Raw genomic sequence first — 26,221 nt, 5'->3', positions numbered from 1 at the left:
ATTTCAGAAGCCCAGAGCTGTGAAGAGCCCTACTGACAGCCTGGTCAAATTCTATTTTTGTAATTAGCAACTGACATTCACTCAAGTCTTCTGGCTACTTGGCAAGGATGAAACGCTGCACATGTCATTTATTTGGATTGAGCTTTGTGTGCATGTTTGTGTGTTTGCAGATGCACACAAGTGCGCGTGCAAGTGTGTGTGTGTCTGTCTGTGTCTGTGTTTGAGAACTGGAGGACAAGCTTGGTTTTCATTTTTCAGGTGCTGTCCACCTTGGTCTCTTGTTGGAATATGCCACTGTGGCCTGGCGTAATTTACATGAGATCAGGGCTGAGGGCAAAGTCAGTTCCCACTGTTTGCAAGGAAGCCTTTACCACCTGAGCTATCCAGCTGGGCCGAGCTTTCAAAAGGACTAATTTACTTCACTTAGAAATAAATCCTGCATTTCCATCATGCTACCCTAATCTTTTAAAAGTATATAGTACAAAGGCAGTATGTTAATCTTTACAAATCCTACCAGGCAGCATCACATATCACAACCATTTTATTAATATGAAGCAGTAGGGTAAATCTTTCACAGGAGTACTGTATATGAATGTATTTGGTACTTTGGTATCAGGTTTGAGTCAGTCAATTCTGTTATTTGCTTTTACTTCCATAAGTATGAAAACCACGTTGATGCCCTAGTGGCTGACAGAACAGCACACAGCCACGCTTCTCTTTTGTAGCTCACATGCATGTAAATGCTCTCGAGTGCACAGGTGATTCATAAGGAAGGAATTAAAGAAAGAACGAGGGAGAGAGGGAGGCAGGGAGGGAAGAAGGGAGGGAGGGAAGGAGGGGAGAAAGGGAAGGAGGGGAGGAAGGAGGGGGGGAAAGCAGCAAGATGGTGACACAGAAGACCTTCCACAAGGTCCCCTCTGCAGACATGTTTGAGAAGACAGTTAGTCCTGTAAGGAGACTGTAATCGAGAACATCCCACAAGGACGTGACGGTGACCCACTCTCCTGGAGAGTGTTTGATCTTATCAAGAGTACAACAGCTGGGAGGGAACTGCAGAGGTTCTAGAAGCCTCTCCTAGAGATTACTTTAGACAAGCTCCAACCTGTAAGGACTACAGTAAGGACAGTATGACACCGAACAGTTCTCCTGAAGAAATCGTGTCCAGAAAGACACAATAATACGGTCAGGTGCTGTTGTAACGTTTTGTTGTTGTTTTGTAAAAATAGAGACCAGAAGAGCAGAAAAATGTAGCATTATGAAAACATAAGGAAACACTCTTGAAGAAGAAACACTTCACACAGAAGTTTTAAATGGTATCTAATAAATTTCATGTCAAATTTAACTAAATATATAAAAATTGTAAATGGCAACCAATAAATCCCATGCCAAATCTTTTGTTTAAACAAAATCCACAAATAGATTATAAAAATTGAACCATCATAAATGTCTTCTGTATAAAGTTTTAAGGGAAAGTTGAAACTGCTGTATTATTGTTTAATCATATGCTCGGGAACGGGAGTTGCTGCTGAGCGCGGCAGACACACCTCTCAGCTAACTGCTATGAAAGCTGCATCACAACACTCGGCAGAGCACTTCCCCGTCAATCGTCAGTCATCCACAAATGTTAACCGTCCAGGTCCTTCATTCTTCATCCATCTCCGGTATCGCTTCCACCGAGGGTCATTTGCTAGTTTTTTCTTCAATTCTTCCTCTTGCTCCTGCTTGTAGACCTACGAGCATACACAATACGAATTGACTTTATGGTTCAAAGAGAAGCCACATTGCCGTAGTTACGGCGTTTCTGGTGACCGCTGATTTGCCTTCTGGAGACTGACTAAAACACTAAAGGAAGCACTTGAATGCGTGAGAAAACAAGAGCTCCAACTTCTGTCTGTTTTTGTGATGGTGTCTCTCAATGTAGCCCAGGCTGGCCTGGACCTTGCTGAGTAATTCAGACTAACTGAATTCACAGTCCTTCTGCCTCAGCCTTCCCAGTGTCTAGGATTAACAGACCGGCCAACAGCACCATGCGTGGACCTAGCTTGAATTAGTATTCTTTTCCACCTAACCAAGGAACAAATTGGCCTTACATATACATTTGCTTCCAAATTGAATTTACATCTACTTCTCAAAGATAATTATGTTTTTCCCCTTAAAGTCACCAAAGAAGGTTTTATAAATCTCTTAGGTTAAGACCAAGAGTTTCCAGTATTTATTTAAGCTTTAGTCAACCAAAGCTAAACGAAAAATACTTTTGGCAGTTAGAGTCACATTAGTCTTTTAAAAGTATTGCTGTCAAATATTAGAAGTAATGACTAAGAAAACCTCATATAATATAATAATAATTCAGCCCAATACGATAATCTGAAAAGACAGGGCTTAAATAAAAAACCTTGGAGACCGCTATGCACGTGTGTGTATATGTGGATGGTGGCAAGAGTAGTGTGTGTGCTTGTAAATAGGCGTGCACGTGTGTGCTTGTAAATAGGTGTGCACGTGTGTGGAGCATGCAGAGACTCAAGGCTGATGGAGGTGTCTTTTCTCCGTGGCTCCCAGCCTTTACTTTTAAAACAGGGTCTTTCACTGAACCCAGAGCTCATGGATTTGGTTGGCTGGTAGGCCAATGTGCATCAGAGATGCCTGTTTCCACCAAGCCCAGTGTTTCCTGTGGTCTCTGGGAGCCCAAGGTGAAGGAATCATGCTTTTGAAGTAGGAACCTCACTCAAGCAGTTTTAAGAGCTAAGTAATAGTACCTTACCTCCCATTTTTAGGTAATTTATACAGAGGAATATATTTACTTGCCAAACATGTAGCAACTCCTAGTAATTTTACTCTCAATAAAAGATTTAGAACATTATATACAAAATGGAGTTGACTACAAGTAACATAATAGCTAATACAACTTAAATTTCTGAATAATGGCCGGGCGTTGTGGTGCACGCCTTTAATCTCAGCACTCGGGAGGCAGAGGCAGGTGGATTGCTGTGAGTTCGAGGCCAGCCTGGTCTACAAAGCGAGTCCAGGACAGCCAAGGCTACACAGAGAGACCCTGTCTTGAAAAACCAAAAACAAACAAACAAACAAATAAATCTGAATAATGCTTCAGTTGCTCAATGCTTCTATTCATTACATTAGCCAATCAATTGTATCTACATATGATGAGAGTTCTATAAACTTTAGTTGGAAATGCTTATGTGTTAATTCTACAGCACTGTGGCTAGAGAGCTAGGCCAAAGTGTCTGAAGGGGACAACAGTGGAAAATAACACTTAATAAAATGTCCCAGGTTTAAAGGAATTACAGTAAGCTGATATACATAAAAAGCAAATAATATCCCAAAATTTGCTCATACTATTTGGAAAATTCTATGTTTAATTATTTTGAAATAAATAATTATTTTTAAAAATTTTCTCTTTTTTTTTTTTCTGTCTTGCTTTTTCGGAAAGGAACCAATTGAATCAGTGCAAACAACAGGAAGTCATCAAGAGAGTCTGCTTCCTATCATCCCACTGCAGTCTGACAAGTTAGACTGGTCTTAATTTTCACCAGGAGTAGCTTTAAAAAACAAAAAAACAGGAGCCGGGCGTGGTGGCGCACGCCTTTAATCCCAGCACTCGGGAGGCAGAGGCAGGCGGATAGCTGTGAGTTCGAGGCCAGCCTGGTCTACAAAGCGAGTCCAGGACAGCCAAGGCTACATAGAGAAACCCTGTCTCGAAAAACCAAAAAAAAAAAAAAAAAGAAAAAAAAACAAAACAAAAAAACAAATTCAAGTTAAAAACCCATTGCCCAACTATAAAATGTAGTTATACTTTCAAGAAGAGCAGGAGCTGCATTTGCCATTTGACCCTTGGACTTGAGAAGTGTGGAGGCACTTGGGAAGTGGCCCCTCGTCACTGCCGCTCACCTCATAATTCTCCTTTATCCAAAGCTCCCGTTTAAGAAACGTTTCCTTCTGATGGTCCTCCAGGCTGTCGAACTGAGACTGCGACATCTTCATGGACTTCCGTATGAGGTAGAGTCTCTCCTCCTCACCATACTCTTTGCCTTTGATGTTAAAGTTATAGATCCACCGGCAATACCAGGCAACGTATAAGCACAGGTGAAAGGGAGCGAGGATGACTTGAAACAAGAGAAGGTCACGCACTTGGGGTTTCTGGTAGCCCCCCTTTATGTCTATCTTACTTTTTATAATGTTCCTTATGATGTTTTCCTCTTCGTCCCGGATTTCCTCTTTGGACTTCTTGTTTTTCCCTTTTTCTTTGGCTTTTCTGAGCAGTCCCTGTTCCTTGGCAATTTCTATCGCCTGGATGCGGTACTTGGGCACTGTAGCTAGGTAGCTGATTGCTTTATTATAGCTATTCCACCAGCTGAAATACTAGACCATAAAAAATAAAAATGAGTCACTTGATTAGCACTATCCATCAAAAAGAAAGCAATGGGAGCAGAAGTGCCGTCCCCCCAAGAAACCCAGCTGACTAACACTACGGATCTCAGCCAGGCGTGGTGACTCACTCCTGTCACCCTAGCCCTTGGCCGACCAGCCAGGGCTCCGAAGAAACAACCCACCTCTGAAGAACAGTACAGCAGTGACCCCAAAGACCCTATTCCATTACTCAAATGCCTCCCCCTCTCCTTCCTGGCTGACCAGAGCAAGGCTAAACTGCACAATAGTTAATATGACATTGGTTTTAAAAATTGCACAGGTGTAAGCCCAGGCAACTTGATTCCTGTTTCTCCTTCCTAAACCACCTACATACCCAACAGAAATACTTACCATATTCTGAACACAAAGACTCAGGTATATTTGAATCCTACTCCTTTGGCAAGAGAAATTCACTTACTTCATAAACGCATTCTACCTTAAAGTGTTCAGCTCTCCGAAGAGGCTGTGCTGCTCGCCAGCACACAGGCGCCTCAGCTCCCACACTGTAACAGCCCAGGATCCAGCAGGTACAGCAGAAGGAGGGAGGGGAGGGCAGCACTTCTACAGATGCCAGTAAGTTCAAATGCACCACCTCACTGTCTAATACGAATTCTCTGTTGTAGAAACTGAATACTGTTCCTGGCAATTAACCTGGAGAAGCAATTTTCAGGGCTAGAGAAATGGCTCATAGGTTAAGAACACATGTTGATATTGCAGAGCACCTGGGTTTGGTTTCCAGCACCACAAACATCTGTAACTCCAGTTGCAGGAAATCTGACACCCTCTGTGGTCTCTAAAGACACTAGGCACACAGGTTACACACCCATACATGCAGGCAAACACTATACGCATAAAATAAAAATAAAGCCTTTCTAATAAGAGAAGCAATTCTTAAACTTGTCGACTGCTTTCTTCCTAGTCATCTGATATATTCTCTTCCCCTCAATGAGTACATGATGCTCGTGGTTAGTTTCAGACTAACAGGGAAGCTGTCACTCCAGGCTGAACTTAGATCTCTGTGGTACTTTAAAACCACACAGAGTTCGTGTATCTCTTCGATTATGAGCCACTGGTTTTCTCGCCGAGCAGCAGCCCCTTCTGGGCTATTTGGGATTGCTTAAGAGGGCAAGCATTGCAGGTGTCAGCCAATGGGAAGCCAGCCTTCCTAGGCCATGGTAAGGGTGCTCTTAACCTTTCCCAAGTTTATGGGAAACCACTGAAAAGTTCTATAAAAGTGCATAATATGATGTGGTTGTTATGTAGCAGCAAATACTCTTAGGAGGGAGATAAGAAAAAATGGGTTTGGAGGGTTTTTGTAACTATACAGAGACATTTGAGGTGGTCTGAATAAAAACTGTCCCCATAACTTCAAGTGGTGGGTGGCACTGTTTGGGGGGGGGGTGTGACACACCTAGGACATAGAGCCTTGCTAAATAAAGGAAGCACAACCGGGAGGTGGGCTTTCAGAGGTTAGAGCCCTGCTCCACTTGCTGGACACTCCCTCCACTTCATTCATGAAGTAACGTGACACCAGCTGCCAAGCCGTCCTCACCACGACAGTCTCCCTCTGGAGCTGCACACCAGAGTTCAGCCTTCCTCCTATGCATTGTTTCTGACATGGTATTTTATTATTAGGGACTTGGGAAGGGAATGATAAATGAATATTTTTAAGTGTTTAAAAAAAACAAAACAAAACAAAAAAACCCCCCGAGTCTCTGAGAAGGGCCTTAAAGTTGTGGGGCCAGAAGAAGGGCAAGGTAAATAAATAAAAGGCTCATGATTTTAAAAAAATCTTACTTGGAGAAAAAAAGTTACAAAATGTATTTATAATACAGATGAAATAACTAGCACTAGACAAGAGAAATATATATTAATACACAGAAATATATATTCATGAATACACACCTGAAACACTGAAATGGCACACACACTGACCAAAATCACCAGCCTGACATCCACTTTGGGGGCGAGGCGCCTGCTGTAGTAGTGGTAGTAATGGCGGTAGTACTCTTCCGGGTGGTCCAGCATGTAGTCATAATCTTTCCGTGTTTCTTCATCCTGAAAAGTGAGGGATGTTCTACTTCATATTACATTTCACTTAAGAGCTTCAGTCTAATGTTGAATTTCATAATTATGAAAGATATGAATACAATATCAAATCCAAGAACTCCCCAATACTCTTAGAGGTAGGCATACATTTTTGTTTTCAGGATTTTATGTAAGGTATAAAGACAGAACAAAAACATTCCCCCAAATTCTTTAGTATTTTAATATTCTTGAAAAATCCAATCCTTTGACAACAGTTAACCGTTAGCTAATGCTATAATATGACACTCCAATAACTTAAGGGCATTCTGACACCTACTTGTAAACCACAGAAAAGAAATGTGGCCTCCATAAGCAGGTTCCAGCTTTGTCTATAAAGTGTTCTGTGGAAAGCAGTGATTAAGACAGCAAGAAGCCGAGGAAGCCCAGGCATCGCAAAGAACACCGAGACACCACTGCACAGCACACGGTCGGAGTCTAGAACTGTGGCCAAGGGCAAATACGAGGCTCCTCTGAGCCTCATTCTTTTTCTTTTTTTCTTTTCCTCAGACAGGGTTTCTCTGTGTGGTTTTAGCTGTCCTGGACTCGCTTTGTAGACTAGGCTGGCCTCGAACTCACAGCGATCTGCCTGCCTCTGCCTCCCCGAGTGCTGGGATTAAAGGCGTGCGCCACCACGACTGGCTCTCATTCTTTCTTTGCAAAAAGAGATACTACCTGCCCTAGGACTTCCCATGGTTCCTCTGACTGTGAGATGGCATACACCGTGCAGTCACATGCTACAGATGTGCTTTACTATTATAACACGCTGGCACAGCCCACTTCAAAATAAGGCAGCCTATCCTTTTTTATATAAATTCTGTGCAAAGAATTCTGAAATGTTTTAGGGAAGTTGTATATTTCACTTTTTGTTTATGATGGGTGTGGGTATGCATGCACGTGCATTTGTGTGTGTTTGTACAGGCATGCGAGTGCTAGAGCACGGCGGTGGAGGTCAGAGGACAGCATGTGATGTGCGCCCTCACGCTCTACTTTGTTCGAAGTGGGACGCTTCTTGTTTATAACTGTCCATCAAGCTCGGTGACGTGTAAGCTTCCAGCGAGGCAGAAGAACTGCTCTGCCTCCCATCTCACCGTAGAAGCACTGCCAGGTCAGATGCACAGGACCACACAAGCTTTGAAGGGTCTGCAGCGCTTAGCCTATCTCCTCACGCTTATGCACAGCAGACACTTTCATCCTTTCCCACAGCATCTCCCCATTACAATAAAAGATTTCTTAAAACCCTTTTATATTTTTATGTAATCAATTTCTTTTATTGTTTGTTTGTTTGTTTGTTTTTTTCCAAGACAGGGTTTCTCTATGTAACAGCCCTGGCTGTCCTGGACTTGCTTTGTAGACCAAGCTGGCCTTGAACTCACAGAAATCCTCCTGCCACTAAGATCACCACGTATTTTCTATTAAAAACTCTGAACTTTTGAAAGAATGCTCAACAAAAGCCATCCTATACTCATTATACTTAAACTATGTTTAACTCTCACTAGCACAAGAAGGGTGGAATGTAGTTAGTGCAGGTTTCTTTTTTTTTTTTAAAGAGTCATTTATTTATTATTATGTATATAATGCTCTGCCTGCATGTACACCTGCATGCCAGAAGAGGGCATCAGATCACATTATGGATGGTTCGGAGCCACTATGTGGTTGCTGGGAATTGAACTCAGGAGCTCTAGAAGAACAGTCAGTGCTCTTAACCTCTGAGCCATCTCTCCAGCCCCATTTTCTTCTTCTTTTTTTGGTTTTTCGAAACAGGGTTTCTCTGTGTAGCCTTGACTGTCCTAGATTCGCTTTGTAGACCAGGCTGGCCTCGAACTCACAGCGATCCATCTGTCTCTGCCTCCTGCGTGCTGGGATTAAAGGCATGCGCCACCACGCCCGGCTAGTGCACCTATCTTTAAACACTGTGTGGCAGCATGTGGAGGGTCAAAATATGAACTGTCTGCTAGAGAGAAGCAGAAGTGGGCTCAGGCTGATACTGCCTTCGATTCAGTCCTTGTGTGTTCTCTTTTGTCAAAAGGATTTTCTCAGGCAGTCTCTGTGCACTGGTCCACCAGTCCTTCGCACGCCATCACCACGCCCAGAGCTTCCAGCCTCGGGAGAGTCCGTCCCTGCAGCAGTCACACAGGCAGCTCTGAGCACTAACGCCCACATCTCTCAGGGTGCCTCATTCAGTGCTTTAGGGCACTCTTAGAATTCCCCTGCCCTCCCACCGTGGTTTTGGCTCTGGTAGCTATTTTTATAAAAACGTCCTCATTAAACCTGAAACTCGACTTTAACTCCAGCTTCCAACCTTGACAGATACTTCTGAAATATATTCAAACAGGATCCTTTTGCTTCAACTAGATTGCACGGAACTGTGAGAGGAAACGCCTCCCTGACACCAGGCTGGGGCCACCCTCTCCCACCCGGCCCTACAGAGCCCAGTGTCCAGCTTGTTGGGCTCTCTCTCTCAGTGGACCTCGCATCCTGGGGAGCAGATGCCACTCCTGCTAGAGCCTAACATCCAGGTCTTCCCCCAGGCCACCATCTTCTTAGTGCTTCTGGACCTATGAACCCCCTTAAGAGTGTAGCAGCTAACGCTCCAGCAGCGACTCCACATCCACCGTAGGATCCACCTCTCCTCAAAGAAGCCTGGGTCTACGCCGAGCTTCCTAGGTCCTGACCCTGCGTAACACTATAAAAAGGTCAAACCTAACTTCTCTTAGGATGGCTCCTTAGGATGTATGTGCCTGTTTTGTTTTTTAGAGAGTAAAAAATGCTGGCCACCTGCTTATTATACCATTTATTCATCTTACTTAATTTTCACTGTAAAACTTTTTTTTCCTTCTATAAAATGAAAATCATCTTTGAGCAGAAGCACTCATAGAATTTAAAAGATGTTCAAAGTTGGTATAAAGTGGGAAAGGAGTCCTCTCAACAGACTAAGGCAAAAATTCTACTCTCTAGTAACCTATAAGGTTTAAGACACAGCTGCCAAGAACAAGGAGCCAGAGACAGACAAGAATGACTATTTTCTGTTAGGGGCCATCTTAGAGAACTAAGGGACATTATTACTGTGATAGCATTTCCCCCTCTAAAACATGTTAGAACTGAGTTCCCAGGTTTTCATTTTTATCTTGAATGCTTTCCTCATGGTCAGACTTGAATCTCCTTGGCATGAAGCAGGCCTCCACAGTGGCCTGAACCCCCACTGCCTAGCAACCCCTCTACTCCTCTTACCCAAGGCAAACACACAGCAGTCTCTGATTTTGGCATGCTCTTCCAATGCCATGCATCCTCTCATGTCTTTGGACATAGAATTGTGGGAAAGATTAAGCTTTGTCACAGGTGGAAGCAGTCTTAGCAGGCTTTACCCTTGGGGCAAGCCATGAATACCTTGTGACAGACTGTTTGGAGCCTTCCTGGGCTTGGAATTCAGGAAGCCGACCTGGGAACCCCACCGTGGCTATTGTTTTCCTAATTGACCCTGGAAGGGAGAAGGAGACCGCCCTTTGCTTGTGACTGAGAAGGTGGGGAAAAAAAACAACAACAGGTGAAGGCGAGCAGCGCACTCGGAGAGAGCAAGAGACCAGACCAGCTCGCGGGACAGAGACACCTAAGGACCCGTCCTGCGGAACGGATTCCAGAAGGTTTACTCTTCTGTCCCTTTAACCTTTTTTTCCTTCTTGTATATGCTAGTTGGGTTGTATAATAAAGTTTAATTGTTAATAAACAGAGCCAACATAGAATCCTATCTAATTTGAAGCATATTCTTTTTTTCTATCCTTATGAGCTATTACAAGTCATGAATGCTACTGCCTCAAACAGCTTTCTGTGATGATGGGGACCAAACCCCAGCCCTTGAACAAGCTGGCAGGTGCTTTGTCACTGAGCTACAATCCCTTATGCCTGGAACACTCATATTAAATTAGTACCTATTTATTATAGCACTTATCACATTGTAATCATCAGGGTTTTCTCTTATCCTTAAATGAGAATTTCTTAGAAGACAGGTAGTAGGTGTTCGCTAATCTCTGTATATCCAGGGCCTAGCTCAGTGCCTGGCAGGCAGTACATATTTCCAAACTAAGTGAAATGTTGTCAGAGGTTTTCCTCCCCATACATTTGTCTCCAGCCTCACAGGAAGGTGTACAGCTCACCAGCGAGGCTCAATGAGTGATTACATCACAAAGTGGGCAGCTTGACAGAAATGAGTGCTCATGAAAATATGCTAATGTGGCCACAACAGCTTCGACAGTTTAATAGCTTACCTTTCAATAAGGTAGTACTTTTTCTTTCAGCAATATTGTGGATCTTAAGGTCCCAGGGTCAGGAGATTCCAACTTCTTTCCAAAATCAAAACCTTTATACTTGTGTCTTCCTCTCTGTCCTGAGCCTCGACAAGCAGGGCAATACACTCCTTGTTTCTAATCTCTAGAGGAGTAAGTGGTGCTTCTGCTGGTGCCCGTCCGTCCCCAGTCCTCTTGGGCACATGCAGGAGGACTGGAACACAACCACCAATATCTAGATCAAAAGGGAACAGAGGAAACCCACAAGCAAAGCAGCACCGAGCCCTTCCTTCTCTCAGCAGTGACCACCCCCGCCCCAGAGCAAACATTACATACGTCCTTGGCTTAAAGTAAGCTATGTACTGTTTACTTTTAATAAACATGAATTGCAATATAAGATACTGTAGCCAGTTTTACATCAAAATATTCTATCATAGAGAATGAGGAGAGCATTTTCTGCTGATAAAGGCCAGGAATCAAGAATATGTAAAAATGCTATTTGTACATTCTTAAAAATACATATTAATCTTAACACACACACACACACACAAATGCTGATGCTTCAAAAATAAAAGCATCCCTTACATCTTCCCATCAGGTCATTACATCCTGCTAAGGAGTAAGGAAATTAGCCTCTATCAGTTTTATGCTCTTCCTTGCTTCCTGTCCCCCAGTCAGTCACTATGCAACTGTCTTATGTGTCCTCTCAGTCTAATGTCTCCACAAAGTCAATGACTGAACTATCTATGCACCAGTGACCCATCTACTTTCCCTGGCTCCTCCTACTTTCAACTGTGTCTTGAGCATTTTCTAAATGTGACATAAACATCTACAATTTAAGAAGCTCAAAGGCAAGTACGCGCTTTCGTGTCTCAGCTAATAGTATCCATGTGGTCTCCACCTGAGTTTTAAAAATCTTCCTTTTTCTATTCAACAAATAAGGACACAAGGACACAAGAAATCAGCCCTGTGTTAAAAATAAGGGAAAAAGCCGGGCGTGGTGGTGCATGCCCAGCACTCAGGAGGCAGAGGCAGGTGGATCACTGTAAGTTGAGGCCAGCTTGGTCTATAAAGCGAGTCCAGGACATCCAAGGCTACAGAGAGAAACCCTGTGTCACAAAAAGAAACCAAAACAAAAAAATAAGGGAAGATGAAAAGACCAGTAAGATAAGGTGTTAGCCTCAAGAATCATCCTCTCCTGAAGAATTTAGCAAACAAAAAGCACAATCTCATGTGCTACACTACCAAACAAAAGGCTGAGTAACTCAGGCCAGGCCCACAGCAGTGAGGTTCAACACAGAGGCCAGGAAGCTATATGAGACTGGGATTGATCTGGAGCTATTATGTATTCAAATGTTAACTGTCTCACAAGAGCCTTACAAGCAAATTCTCACATATCCAAAATTACTCGGTATAAACTTTGCCTCCCCAATTATTCCTGATTGGCAAATAAAGTTGCCTACATCTTGGCTGGGCAGAAGAAAGGTAGGTGGAGGCCGGGCATGGTGGCGCACACCTTTGATCCCAGCATTCGAGAGGCAGAGGCCGGTGGATCACTGTGAGTTAGAGGCCAGCCTGGTCTACAAAATCGAGTCCAGGACAGCCAAGGCTATCACAGAGAAACCCTGTCTCAAAAACAAACAAACAAACAAAAACAACAAACAACCAAAATAAATAAATGTATGAATAAATAAAAAATAAAAAGAGAGGTGGATGAAGCTGGGATTCAAGGTTTGGGAGGTTGGGAGAGAGACCAGGAGGAGAAAGGAGCAGGTTGCCATAGGTTAGCATGAACTTAAGGACTGTGGCTAGGAGGAGCTTGCTCTGAGGATTGGCATAATAGAAAGAAGTAGCCCAAATGGAAAACAGGTGGAAGAATTTATGGGTTTGGGGCTGGAAATAGATAAGATAGCTTAGAGGGTTAACATCTGTCCAGCTCCAGCGCATGAAGGTTTATCAAAAACGAATAGGTTTCTGTGTGTTTATATTTATATAATAGTGAGTTAAGGAATAACTGCCACCATAGTAATTATATAAATTAATATTAAATACCAATAATCATTCAACAAGCTGGGTCTTAAAAGGCGAGTAAGAAGTTCTGGAACCTGCTGCACATGTTAGGATCAAGTTTTAAGGTACAGAGGTACCAAACAGCAGACAGACTCAACTAAAGCCATGGGGACATTCAGGAAGCAGTAGGAAAGGGACAGGAAAGTAAGGCTGACTGAAGGATCCTACATGCTGTGCCACAAGGCCAGTGTTACTGTCTCTGATGTTCAAAGTGAAACGCTTCAAAGTATGAAGACAACTGTATTAGGTGTAATTATTTATTTTATTTTATTTTTTGCTTTTTTAAGACAGGATTTCTCTGTGAAGCCCTAACTGTTCTCAACTTACTTTGTAGACCAGGCTGGTCTTGAACTCACAGAGATTTGTCTGCTTCTGCCTCAGGAGTGCTTGGATTAGAGACATGCACCATCACACCTGGCTTGTTTATTTTCAAGACATTTCTGTTGCATTATTTTGAAAAAATGCAAAGGTGGGAAAAAAGATTGATGAGTAATAGCTTCTAGTGGTTAAACGGGATGAGGAGAACTTGGTAAGTAAGAGGATATACAACAACCAAAGGAGCCCAGGTGTGGTGGCACACACTTTCACTCTCTGAACTTGGGAGACAGAGGCAGGTGGATCTCTGTGAGCTTGAAGCCAGCCTGAATAGCATAGTGAATTCCAGGACAGCCAGGGCTTTGAAGAGAGACCCTGTGTCAAACAAACAAACAAACAAACAAATAAAGAGAATCAAAGGAGATTCTGAACATGACACTCAAGTTTTAATTATAACATGTGACCCAAGTATGAAGGACTGGGAAGCAAATCTGGAGGTTAGGGGGAAATGGAAAGGGAAAAGCACTGCTGGATGCACGTGCACTCTCTAAATTCTGCAGGGATTATCTACTATTACTGGAGAGATGTGCTTTGTCTACGAATAACCTACTTTAACGTCAAGGCAGGCAGCTGGTAGTCTTGCCCCGGATGCAAGCTGTCTCCCATGGACTGTGACTTATTACTTATACCTCAACACGTCAGCAATCCCTACCAGACTTAAATGAGCCACAACTGCTCCCTTTTGGATGAACTGTCACGTCACATGTTTTCTTATCAATTCGTGAGTTAAACCAGAGTGTCCAGCATACACTCCTTTTGTACTTGTGTGAAAAGCATCACTGTATTCTCCTCTAAAGTTTAGTCTTTAACAAAGACAACAAAACTGTATTTATGCTACAGATAAAGGGCTGTTGTCAACAGGCAGGTTTTGGAGCCACCAGCTTAAAAGCGGAGGACAAAGTCAAAGATGTAGCTGAGTTTTATCAAAGGGAGCTTGGCGGGCCGGGAAGATGGCTCGCTGCAGAAAGCACTCGCTGTGCAAGCACAAGGACCAAGACCACTGGAGCCTACACAGAAGGTGTGGGCACGGTGACCTCTGCACCCCGATGCCCGGGAGGGGAGACAAGGCAGCTCCAGGCCAGCTGGCCAAGCTGACTAACTTAACTCCCTTCAGGGTCAGTAAGAGACCTTGTCTCAATAAATAAGGCAAGGAGTGTACGGGGCAGTGGTGGCACACTCCTTTAATCCCAGCAGGAGGTGGATCTCTGTGAGTTTGAGACCAGCATGGTCTACAGAGCGAATTCTGGAACAGCCAGGACTACACAGAGAAACCCCATCTGAAACAACAACAGCAACAGCAGCAACAACACAAGGCGAAGCGTGATCAAGGAAGGCACCTGACATCAACACCAATCCTTGGCTTCCATGTCAAACATACATGTGCATATGCACCCACACAACATGTGCCAGCACACACCCCAAAAACCCAAAGAGCCTAGAAAATAGAAAAGAATACACAAAGACAGAAGTTTAAGGAAAAGTCAAGTCTATAGTGTAAGTGTGAAAAAGACTTCAAAGCTTACAGAAAGGAAGGTGTGTAGTCAGGGTACTCCTTGCCTACCATGCCCACAGCCTTCAGTTTAATCTCCAGGACCAAAAAATAAAAAACACAGTAATAAGAACAATAACAACAACAGCAACTAAGTAATGACTGAAAAAAAAGTTGGCTAGAAAGAGCAGAAGGGCAACAACCTTTGTAACTTAGCTGCTCTGAAGACTGAGACTGGAGGATTACAGATTTGAAGGCAGCCACAGAGAAGTCTGCAGGACTCTGTCCTTAGAAAGGGGAGTGAGGCAGAAGAGACTTACTGAGCATCTCAAGAAACTAGGAGCGCAAGACTGAGTAAATAGACTAATCTCCCAAGCAGACAAAGAGAGACCTAAACAACGCTCAACCCCGGGATAGTATTTTCACTCAAGGCCCCAGTGTCAGAGCCCTGTGCAGCAACAGCAAAGCATGGCAGTTAATCGTGGGCCTTGGACCCCACACAGGTGTGCTGCGCTACTAGCTCCAGGCTGTTTGGTCAGTCACAGCTCAGGACAGCGGGGCCGTGTCTGGGAGCAGCTCCTACGCCTGCAGGTGTGTGTCACTTCACATCCTCTGCCCTCCTCACCCCTCAGAATTTTCCCTTGAGCTGCTCTCTAAAACAAACAGAAGATTGTGTTGTTTTCCCATCTCAAAACTGGTGTAACTATTCAAAATACAAAGCCCAAACTTTTGAGCAAAGCTTAAAGCGCTGAGCTGAGGGCACAGCTCAGCTAGTAGAGTGCTTGCGTAGGAATGCTCAAAAAACAGGGTTCGATCCCTAGCAGTGCACAAAATCAGGCCTGGGGAGACGGCTCAATGGATAGAGTGCAAAACACAAACACTATACACACAACAACAATAATAAATAAAATAAAGATCTAAAAGAGAACAGGCATAGGAGTGCAGCACTGAACTGCTAGTCCTTGTGAGGCAGACGCAGGAGGGTCAGACATTCAAGGGATCAATAAAAAAAAGTTGTGCTGTAGTTTCATAACTGAAAGTAAATGTAGTAGAAATGTAGAAATGTTACCATATCTTTCTGAACCCATCAACCGACACATCACACCTCCCCACTAGTCACAGGAAAGCTTCCCCGTCCTTACAAGCATTGCAGGGAGCCACGCTCAGTCAAAGTAGACATGTGAAATTAAAACCATCTTCAGTCCATGTTCCACAGCAGTGATTCTCAACCTGTGGGTCTTGGCCCCATTGGGGTCACATATCAGATATTTACATTATGACTCATAACAGTAGCAAAGTAACAGTTAAAAAGTAGCAAAGAAATAATTTCATGATTGGGGGTCACCACATGAGGAACTAACTGTACTGAGGAGTTGAAATGTCAGGAAGGTTGAGAATCAATGCTCTATAAGGGTTTCTAAATGTGATTGTTTATTACCATCATAACTGCAAGAAATATTCACATAGTTTCATGATAGTCATCCTTCAACATGAATGAGGGGGAGTTTGATTCTAGGAACATGGTAAATATTGAAACCCTGAAGGTTCTCAACGCCTTATATAAAATAACACAACATTTATATAAACCTATGTCCTCCTCCTTCAACAACACCTAATGCAATGGAAATGCTCAGCAATAACTGTCACACTCACACTAGCAAAGCAAAGGCCTGCGCATGCATGGAAGGTGTCAGGCAGCACAGCGAGGTCTAGTCCTTGTGTAGTAGGGTGACCTTCAACTGCTGACCGTCCTGTCTCTAACTTCCCAAGCGCTAGGGCTACAGGCATGTGCTGCCGCAGAGATCAAACCCAGGGCCTCATGTATGCTAAGCAGGCTCTCGACAAACTGAGCTACATCTCCAACCCCAGACATTTTTCCCACTCCAGATATTTCCCACTTAAGTCTCGCAGGATCCCTGAATGAAGAACCCACGGGCACAGACAGTACCCAGTTCCTACGTAGGCTGATTAAAATCCTCACAACTGATGAGACTTGGAATGTTAAGAAGTGTAATCAACTTTTTCTCCCTAAAACAGTCTGGGGGGGGGGGGGAGAAGGACTTCACTCCTGGAACCTTGAACAGTAATGAGTCTGTCCTTCCGTTCCACAAGTTTTCTATCAGAAATGCACCCTCACTGTCGTCAATCACGGAGACTTTCTTCCAGATCTAGCTAAAAGGGTGCATTCATGTGTCTCTAATCCCCCCAAATAATTGCTTCCTTTTCATACTGAAATATGAACTGTGGTACACAGCGTAAGTAAATTATAACCAAACAATAAGTATCTGTCTCCCGAGTTTTAATAAAAGCTTAAAGTCAATCTGGCCCTGGGCCTCAGGCCTGTAATCCCAGCTACTTGGAAGACTAAAACAGATTGATTACAGATCCAATGTCTGCCTGCTATACAGTGAGCTCAAGGTCAGCCTGAGGAATGCAGATGGATGTTGCATCAAAACTGATTTTTTAAAATTAAAATTGAAAGAAAGATGGGCATGTGTGGTGGAATAAGCAGAGGCGTAAGAATAAGGAATTCAAGGTCATCCTCGGCTACAAAGAGAGTTAGAGGCGCGCCAGCCTGGGCTATGCAAGGCCCTGCACCTCAAGACCTAAACAAACCAAACTTAAACAAACAAACAAACAAACAAATGTCTAGATCAATATGGTGACGCAGCCTTTAATCCTAGCACTCAGGAGACAGAGGTCGTAGAATCTCTGTGAGTTCAAGGCCAGCCATATAGAGTTCCAAGACAGCCAGAATTACATAGTGAGACCCTGTCTCAAAAAAAAAAAAAAAAAAAAGCCTGGGTATACAGCTCAATGATAGAGTCCTGCCTAGTATAGACAAAATTCAATTCTTGGTTTAAAAACAAAACAAAAGAAGAGGGAGAGAGTTGCACCTTGCACTGCCTTCGTCTCCTCCCTAGCACTCAGGGAAGGAGTAAGAAAATACACTAAGAAACCAGCAGTAAGTCATAGCGCAGGACAGGGAGAGCAAAATCCTCCTTTTGCCAAGTTCTCTCTAAGTGCTAGGAATTCTGCCATCTCAGTCACTGATAGAAAAATAAGCATTGTTCTTGTGAAGGCTTCCAAGACAGATCTAATCTCTTTATACGACTCTAACATGTCAGGTAACCTCCAGGCCAGCAAGATTCCAATGACCTTTCCGGTGTTCTTGCGACCTTGTGAAATGTTACTAAAGTCTACTTTTTCATTTCTTACCAACCATACTTTTTCTAATTGAATCTTTTCTTGCTGTTCCTGCCTCTGCTTACTCTATGCTATTTCCTGTAATTCGTCCAATTTTTACCTACATTCACAAGTTATTTTGCTCTCATTTTAAAACCCTCAAAACATTAAAAGTTAAAAGCAATAGTTTTCTCTCATGCAAGAATGTTTCATTCATAGTTGTCCAATTTATGTGATTTGTACCAATCTAAAAAATCACAATTTGAGTGAAATAGGAAAGTAAGCTGCACATAACCAGGTCAAAATGCCAGAAGTTCACTTTCAATTTCCACTCTATCTGAATCTGTCTCCAAATGAGAGTTTAATTAATATTCATTATCTGATGTGCCAGGCATTGTGCTAGGTCCTATGGATACACATGACAGACCAGGGGCACGATTTAGTGACAAAGCGATGGACTACTTAAATTTACAGTGCAGTGTGATAAGTGCTATAGCCACATAAGGACACATGGCAGACTAGAGTGTTCCACCTCAGCAGGTTCAGCACTCACTCTCCAGCCTGCTTACTTCCAAAGTCTACATGAGTTCCCTCAATCTCCAATAGTCAAATAAGCAAGACACCACTCTGTTAGCTTAACTTATACAGGACTGTGCAAAATCATAATGGTCTCAAGTCACGTTGTGATCCAGAACTGTACATGACTTGCTAACAAGAATGAGGCATAGCTTTGCATAAGCACCTTACGTAGCACAGCCAGCGCCCCCCACCCGGCACCCTTCTTCTGGGCGCTCCTCACTCTCTTCACGCACAGGCAGACTCATCTGTTGCTAAATTAGTAATGACCAAGTGTCTTACCTTCTTGTCTCATTAGCTGTATTTAAATCCTGTTACTGTACTTATTTTCAACTACCACCATCATAAGATAAACAATAAACAATAGAAAAAAAAATAGCCCACCTTGCTCTCAAAGGGGCATCTATATGAGCAAAATAACCCCAGAATCACAAATCCTCTGATGTCTCAACACAAATACAGTCCCCATGCTGAAGAGGCACTTATCATCAACATTCAGGGATAGGCTTCTGGGTGCCATTTCATTCCGGAGCCCCCTAGACCTCAATTTCTCCTACCATTCTACCTGACCAGTTCTTAGTAAAGTGCATCAAGATTTCTTACCTCACAAATCCTTGTGCCACGCTAAGGATGTAATACGAACAAAACAGTGATCACACTGGGGTATAGTATGAAGACAAGCTGCGCCTCCAAATTGGATAGCATTCTTCATTAAATGCTTTCATTACCCAGAAACGGTATTCTTGGGGAAATTCCTTACTTCTCCATCATGACAGAAATACACATCAGACCACCTATTTGTCTTTGATATGACAGCGTTTAAAGCTCTTTTCCAGGTGAAGGCAATACAATGAGCGGAGGAGATCCCACCAGCGCTCTATTAAGAAGCTTAACTTATGTTCACCTTAATTCTAAGTAGGTCTTTTCAGAGGTCTCAGCAGTAGTGCAGCTTAGGAGGAGAGCTAGAAAACACCCCTGGCCCCTCCGCTGCGGGGTCACTCTGCTTGAGTCCCCTTCCCTTCGGGAGGTGTTTTCAGCTACTATAAACATCGTGTCAGAGTCCAGCAAAACGCTACTTTCTCTAGACACACTAGTTTGGTTGGCTGCTATTTATTTCGGTTTTGTTTTGTATTGAGACAGGGCTTCTCTGTGTAGCTCCACATCCTGGAACTTGCTCTGTAGACCAGGCTAGCCCCAAACTCAAGAGATCCACCTGCCTCTGCCTCCTGAGTGCCAGGACTAAAGGGGGGGGGGCACCATGCCGGACAAAGCACTGGGTTTTAACTGCCTAGACTGTCCCTGCTCTTGAGTGGATACGTTGTTTTATTATTTGCTGATAAATCAGTCCCACCCTTTAAGGGTAGAAACCTTTAGAAGCCACCACCCAGAGCAACCAGATTAGGCCTTTGAGACGGCCTCTCCAAGAAAAAGGCAAAACTACTTGGTGTCCATTAAGGCTGTTGAGTGCTGTCACCGCCATATACTTTAGCCTTGGTGCTTGTGCTAAAAGTTAAGAACGTGCAAGGCATTCCGACACCAAACCTACCCACCAAACTCCTGCTGCACAAAACCCAGGAGAGGACAACAGTTGGAGCACCTCCTTGAAGAACCACTGAGTCCTCAGCAGACAGTCTGGGGTCCATGTGCTGGGCTGTTCCAGGTGGAGCAGGTTCTTTCTGGTTTCTCTGAAGTCTGTTCTCAGTCACTCTGGGGGACTAAGCCCTCAGTTTTGGCCCTTTTCCCAAGCTCGCCCATACCTCACTGAGGTGACAATAAAAGCTGTCATCTCACTAGCTCCTGAGAATTTAGTAAGTGAAGCACACTCCCTCAATAGCTCCACATTTCAAACTGCTCCAAGCCTAAATGAAAAGGAACTCGACTCAGTGTTTTCAGCTCTGTAAAGCTAATCTGAAGGACGGAACCCACCTTAAATGGTAATGCAGCTACTCAAAGTAGTCATTAAAACTTTGGTTTGGAAAAGCAAAAAGAAAAGAAAAGAAAAACCAAAAACCACACAAATAAAAAATAAACCTAAGAAAGAAACACAACTACACTTGCTGTTGCATTCTCCTGAAGGGCTCTTGAAACAGCAACACCCCCATCAAGCATGAGTTTAACAGGTATTTTTTTTTTCACATATATTGAAGAAAAGGGTGTCAGGTTAAATATCCCTTCATCCAAAGAACACAACAGACCCTTTGTCAAATCACTAAACACATCCAAAAATAAAAAAATTTCTACTAATACTTCTCAATCTTCTGCCCCAAGGCATTAAATGGATATGAAGAAACAACCATCCAAGGTCACTTGCAGGGTGTCAGAGCCAAAAGTCATAGGTCCAGTCTCCGGACTGAGAGTTCACTGTCTTTGTGTGTGTTTTTCTTGTTCTTTAGACCTAAGCTAAATGTCGCCATTGACTTCATTCCAGAAACCGAACTTCTGCCCTATCAAATTGGCACGGATCAAGTTATTACTCGGTGTTTCAGTCCTTTCTTTCCTCCACCCTAGCTCAGATCCCAGCACTGACAATCACCCTCCTTCCTGAGAATTCACCTCAAGTTACCAGAATACGTTTACACTAAAAACAAAATAAGTGCAAAAAAAAAAAAGCTTTGCATAACAAGCCTCCAAAAACAGAACTGGCTGTAATCCAAGACTGTCCTCGAGAAGGTGGCCATGCTGGCTAACGGGGCCGGGGTGGTTCTTTCTCACGGCCACGTGGGAAACGTGGACCTACTAAAGGTCCAGGCGGCGGCAGCACCGTGTCGGGGATCCTAGAGGACCCGGTCACCCGGGGTGGGAGACCCAGATCCCCGGCTACACATCTGCACTCACGGGCCTCACCTTGAGCGTCTCGTAGGCGGTCGCCACAAGCAGGAAAGCCTCGGCGCTCGGCGGCGCGCCCCCGGGGCCGTCGCCCGGCTCGGGCCGGTAGCGATCGGGGTGGTAGCGCCGGGCCAGCTGGCGGTAGGCCCGCGCGATCTCCGCCTTGCTGGCCGAGCGGCTAACGCCCAGCACCTCGTAGCAGTCGCGCGTGCCGCAGTAGAGCCCCTCCACCAGAGCCTCGGCGGGCCGCGCCAGCAGCGGGGCCAGCAGCAGCGGGGCCAGCAGCAGCAGCCATGGGCTCCGGCCGGCAGCCCCGGGTCCCTCGTGCGCCGCGAGCCGCGCCGCCATGCCTGCTTCGCTCGCCCAGCTGCCACCACTGCGGCCAGGGCTCCGCTCGGCGTCGGGCTCGGCCCCGCTGCCCGGTCCACGTCACCAGGCCGCGCCTATGCGCAGGCGCAGGGGGCGTGGCGCCGCAGCCACTTCCTTCCCCGCGCGTTGCTAGGGGAGAAGGACGCCTCAGCCTCGGGCGGCTTCCGGCGGGTTCGCGGAGTCTTGGCAGCCAGCCGCTCAGTGGTCTGTTCTGAGCCGGAGGGCGATGTCTGTCAGAGGCCATGTGTGGTACAGCCCACACGCAGGAATAGCCACACGCCACCTTCGCCACCTCGCGACTTTGGCTTTCCATGAACGCCGTCCTTCCTTGAACGCTGTCCACAAACGGAAGATGAACTTAGACAATTCCTCTTAGGAACCCTGAAAGTCGATGGTCTTTTAGTTCCCTGTGTCTTGGCTTGTTTATATTTAGGAGTAAACAATTTGCTTGGAGGAGGCAAGATGGTTACTAGTATCCCTGTACTGTCCACAGGGTGTGGGTTAACATCACCCACCCTAATTGTGACAATCAAAAAAAAAAAAAACCCTACAACAACAACAACAACAACAGCTCGAAATCTTTCGAATGCCTCCAAACGGGAAAGGGAGAGTAGATACTCCAGTAAATTTGATTTTCAGGTAAACAACAATTTCTAAATGTATACTTGATCTGCTTCTGTGGCCAAATACCCGCAAGCAGCAACTTAAGAGAGGAGGGCTTATTTGGCCTTACAGTTTCTAGGGGCCACAGCCCGCACAGTCCAGAAGGCTTGGCAACAGAATGGCTAGCCACACTCTCTCCGTGTAAGGAAATGAAATGGGTGACCAATTTGTCTTCTCCTTTTTATTTGAGCCAACACTCCGTTGCATACGGTAGCGCCTTCCTCATTTCTTCTCGCCTCAGTGAAGCCCTTGTGGAAAACAGCCTCATTCACACACTCGGAGGCGTGATGATTCTTAATCCAGTCAGGATGACAGTGAAGGTAATCATAACAAGTATATCCCACGTGACTGACTCTATAGCAATAACGATGACCGGCAACTTGCTGACAACTATACAGGTGTTATAGCAATTGGGGATTGGTCTGTACTCCAAGTTAAGATTTGATAGTGAGCCGGGGGCCAGTGGCGCATGCGCGTAATCCCAGAACATGGGAGGCAGAGGCAGGCAACAGCTCTCTGTGAGTTCGAGGCCTGGTGTACAAATCGAGTCTAGGACAGCCAAGGCTACACAGAGAAACCCTGTCTCAAAAAGCAAAACAGAACAAAAAACAAACAAAAAGATTTTGATAGTGTTAGGTCCTCTGAAGACATTTACAGTTAAAATGTTCTAATATCAGCATGGACTTTAGCCCTCTAGAAACTTCAATTATTTCATTTAAAATCAATTCAGAAATGAGGCAAATGCAAACACAGTTCCCAAAGTGTGATGTTTCTCTTCATTTGCAGATTTGAAGTTTGAATAGGAGTGGCTCCCACAGGCTCAGATATTTGAATGACTAGTTGCCAGGGAACACGCCTCTTTCATAAGATTAGAGGGCTTAAGAGATACGGTCTTGTTGCAGGGAGCGTCTATTTGGGGGTGGGCTTTGAGGTTTTCAAAAGCCCACACGCAGCCCAGTGTTTCCCTTTCTCTCTGTCTCAGCCTATGGATCGGGACAGAGTGCTCAACTATTTCTCCAGCACCATGCCTGCCACACCTGCTGCAGCGATGATAAGGAACTAACCCTAGGAGGCAGAGGCAGGCGGATCTCTGTGAGTTCGAGGCCAGCCTGGTCTGCAGAGTGAGTTCCAGAACAGCCAGGGCTACAAAGAAACTCTGCCTCAAAAAAAAAAAAAAAGCAAAAAGTTTTGAAGTACATATATTTTTACTGTTTGGGTATGCTTTTTAAGATTTGTTATTTGTTTGCTTGTTTCTTGTTTTTGAGACAATATCTCAGTAGATAGCCTTGCCGATCTAGAGTCACTGTGTAGACCAAGCTGGCCTTAAATTTGTGGCAATCTTAGTGCCTTCGCCTCTGGAGTGCTAGGATTAAACATGAGCTACCGCGCCTGACATCATCATTATTAGTGTATTTAAAAAAGCTAATTTGAGCACTGTCTTGAACTCCTTTTTTTGTCATATTTATAATGTGTACTTCACTGCAAGTAGACTGATAACTCAGTGGCCTAATGATGTGAGAGACGTACTTTATAGTATACAAAAAAAAAAAATCAATTTCCTGGCTAGCTCTATTGCTTAATTTAGCAAGACTTGTATGAATGTAATATCTTTCGGTCTTCTCAACATAAACCTACTTTTTATTATTGTGCATGCCTGTATTCCTAGCATTCAAGATATAAAAATAAAGGATCCAGATATTGAAGCTAGTCTGGGCTACATAGCACCATCTTGTCCAGAAACAAAAACAACAAAATCAGAACAAAAGAGAGGGCGAGGGGAGAGGAGAAAAGGAAGAAAAGGTTAATGTATATTTTTCCCCTCGTTGTTCCTAAAACCCATCCACTTAAGAAGGAGAAAATGTTCCCTGTGATGCCACTTAACTCACTTGTTCCACAGTTAGAAAGCATTTTTTTTTCTCATTTCTCCACTCTAATTCATTTGTATTTGGAATAAGCAGAAAACAATAGTCCACACCACCCGCCCCTTCTGGGTCTACATCCTGTACGCACTAAAATATGGCTTCTTGCTTCCTGACACCAGAAATATTGCTGGGCAGGGCTTTGGGGAGAGGACTCTCCCTGGTTCTCTCTCCCCAGCTTGTTCCAACGTGCACGGCAGAGAGCATGAAGGTTCCAAAACCGCCCACCAGAGGGCGCTGCCCACTCACGGACAGTCTAGCACGTGTCCTAAAAATCCATAGCCGTAATGGTTTATACTTGCCCAGAACTCATGAATGAAGGGCTTTCCTATGCCAAGAGAGCTGAATGGATTAAAGGAGAAATGTAAAACCAACTCCAACGCCCACGCCTGGTAGATTTTCTATCAAGTTGAAGGTGATGATTTTTGTTTGTTTAGCTGACTATACTATTTAAACTCTAGCAGTTGAATTCAGTTATCAAGAGAAAAGATATTCTCAAAGAAAAATCTCCTAATCTCAATTAAGTCAGATTTGGTGACGATTTCCTGAGTTCTGCCCTGGCTCTGAGCCACTATACCCTTCTGAGACAAAACAAACCCCAAACCCCAAAAGAAGATGGATCTAGGTGCCCGGATACCCAGCCTAGTGAAGTCTAGTAAAGAAAGACACTGCAGTGTGTGTGTGTGTGTGTGTGTGTGTGTGTGTGTGTGTGTGTGTGTGTGTGTGTGTGTGTGTGTGCGTGCCCAGAAGAGGGCATCAGATCGCCTGACGCTGAAGTGGCAGTCAGTTATGAGCTGTCCCACATGAGTGCTGGGAACTGCAAGCAGCAAATGCTCTTAACTGTTGAATAAGTAATTTCAAAATGAATACATTTAATGAATGACCTAGCTTCTGGAGTGCAAGTCCTAAAGCAAAAACACAATTAACTAGAAAAAAAAATCAAAGAAACATTAACTCCTCTGAAAGTTACTAATCCCACAGTAATGGCCACCCCCAGTACAGGCCTTGAGGGGTATGCAAATAAAATTTTGAACATAACACAAAAGTCTTTGTTTGTCTTTTACATAGGAGACTAAATTAGTTTTGTGGTTTTGCTGCTGTTTAGAGATAGGGTCTTTCTTTTTTTAAGATTTATTTATTTTTATGAGTACTCTAATGGCACATACACCTGCACGCCAGAAGAGGGCAACAGATGACATTATAGATGGCTGTGAGCCACCATCTTGTTGCCTGGAATTGAACTCAGGAACTCGGGAAGAGCAGACAGTGGCCTTAACTGGAGAGCCATGCCTCCAGCCTGAGATACAGTCTTTCTACGTAGCCCTGGTTGGTCTGGAACTTGCTATGTAGACCAGGGTGTTCTTGAACTCTCAGAAACCCTCCTGTGTCTACGGCCTCAGTGCTGGGATTAAGGACATGTGCCCGAACACCCAGATAAATTGGTCTTCTTCAAAAGGTATGAAAAGAAATTTCTAAAACACACTGCTACATCTACAAAATGAACTCCAGGTGTTCCAGGCATTTTGAAACAGAAAAGGAAACCTGTAGGTAACAATTCTGTCTAAAGCTCTGAGCTGGGGTAAAGGGGAGCCAAGTTCAGCAAAAGTTTCTTCCATAGTTCCGGATGACCCTGCCAAACCTTCGCTTGGAAGAAGCATGGCACTAGGTATGTACAAGTTGCATGTAGCCCCGCCCTCGAACTCTGTGCTGTGCAATCTTTATTCTCCCTGATTTCTCATTCTGGGTTGTCACCTGGCACCCATGCCTGTAGTTCGGGCGCTTTCTCCTAGTATCTCCTGTAGATTCCGAGGTGAGCGCCTGGCTGTCTGGAGCCCAGGCTGCTGTGTTCTGTATATTAGCCCTGTGTCGTCCTCTTCCTCCCATCTGCTGCTGCTGCTGCTTTTTCTGGGAACAAGCCTTAAAAGAATAATAAGGGCTGGAGAGATGGCTCAGAGGTTAAG

General features: G+C 44.3%; 1 protein-coding gene across 2 annotated transcripts; it reads right to left on the bottom strand.

The window, feature by feature from the left end:
- Positions 1-523: 523 nt before the first annotated feature.
- DNAJC25 (DnaJ heat shock protein family (Hsp40) member C25) lies at positions 524-21,748 on the bottom strand. 2 transcript variants are annotated; one of them, XM_084751838.1, is made up of 5 exons: positions 21,328-21,748; positions 6,328-6,480; positions 4,182-4,374; positions 3,904-4,043; positions 524-1,730 (listed from the first exon to the last, which is right to left on the bottom strand). In XM_084751838.1, exons 1-5 carry the CDS (start codon positions 21,655-21,657, stop codon positions 1,608-1,610), a joined length of 939 nt encoding a protein of 312 aa, XP_084607964.1. In that variant the 5' UTR covers positions 21,658-21,748; the 3' UTR covers positions 524-1,607. The 2 variants fall into 2 exon arrangements, with proteins under 2 accessions (XP_084607964.1, XP_084607963.1); XM_084751837.1 differs by having other exon boundaries at positions 3,904-4,374; positions 21,328-21,746.
- Between the last annotated feature and the right edge of the window lie 4,473 nt (positions 21,749-26,221).

Source organism: Acomys minous (assembly GCF_964271855.1).
Source record: "Acomys minous genome assembly, chromosome: 1".
Lineage (NCBI taxonomy): Eukaryota > Metazoa > Chordata > Mammalia > Rodentia > Muridae > Acomys > Acomys minous.
Note: the sequence above shows the minus strand (reverse complement) of the source record. Positions and strands in the feature narration are given on the sequence as shown.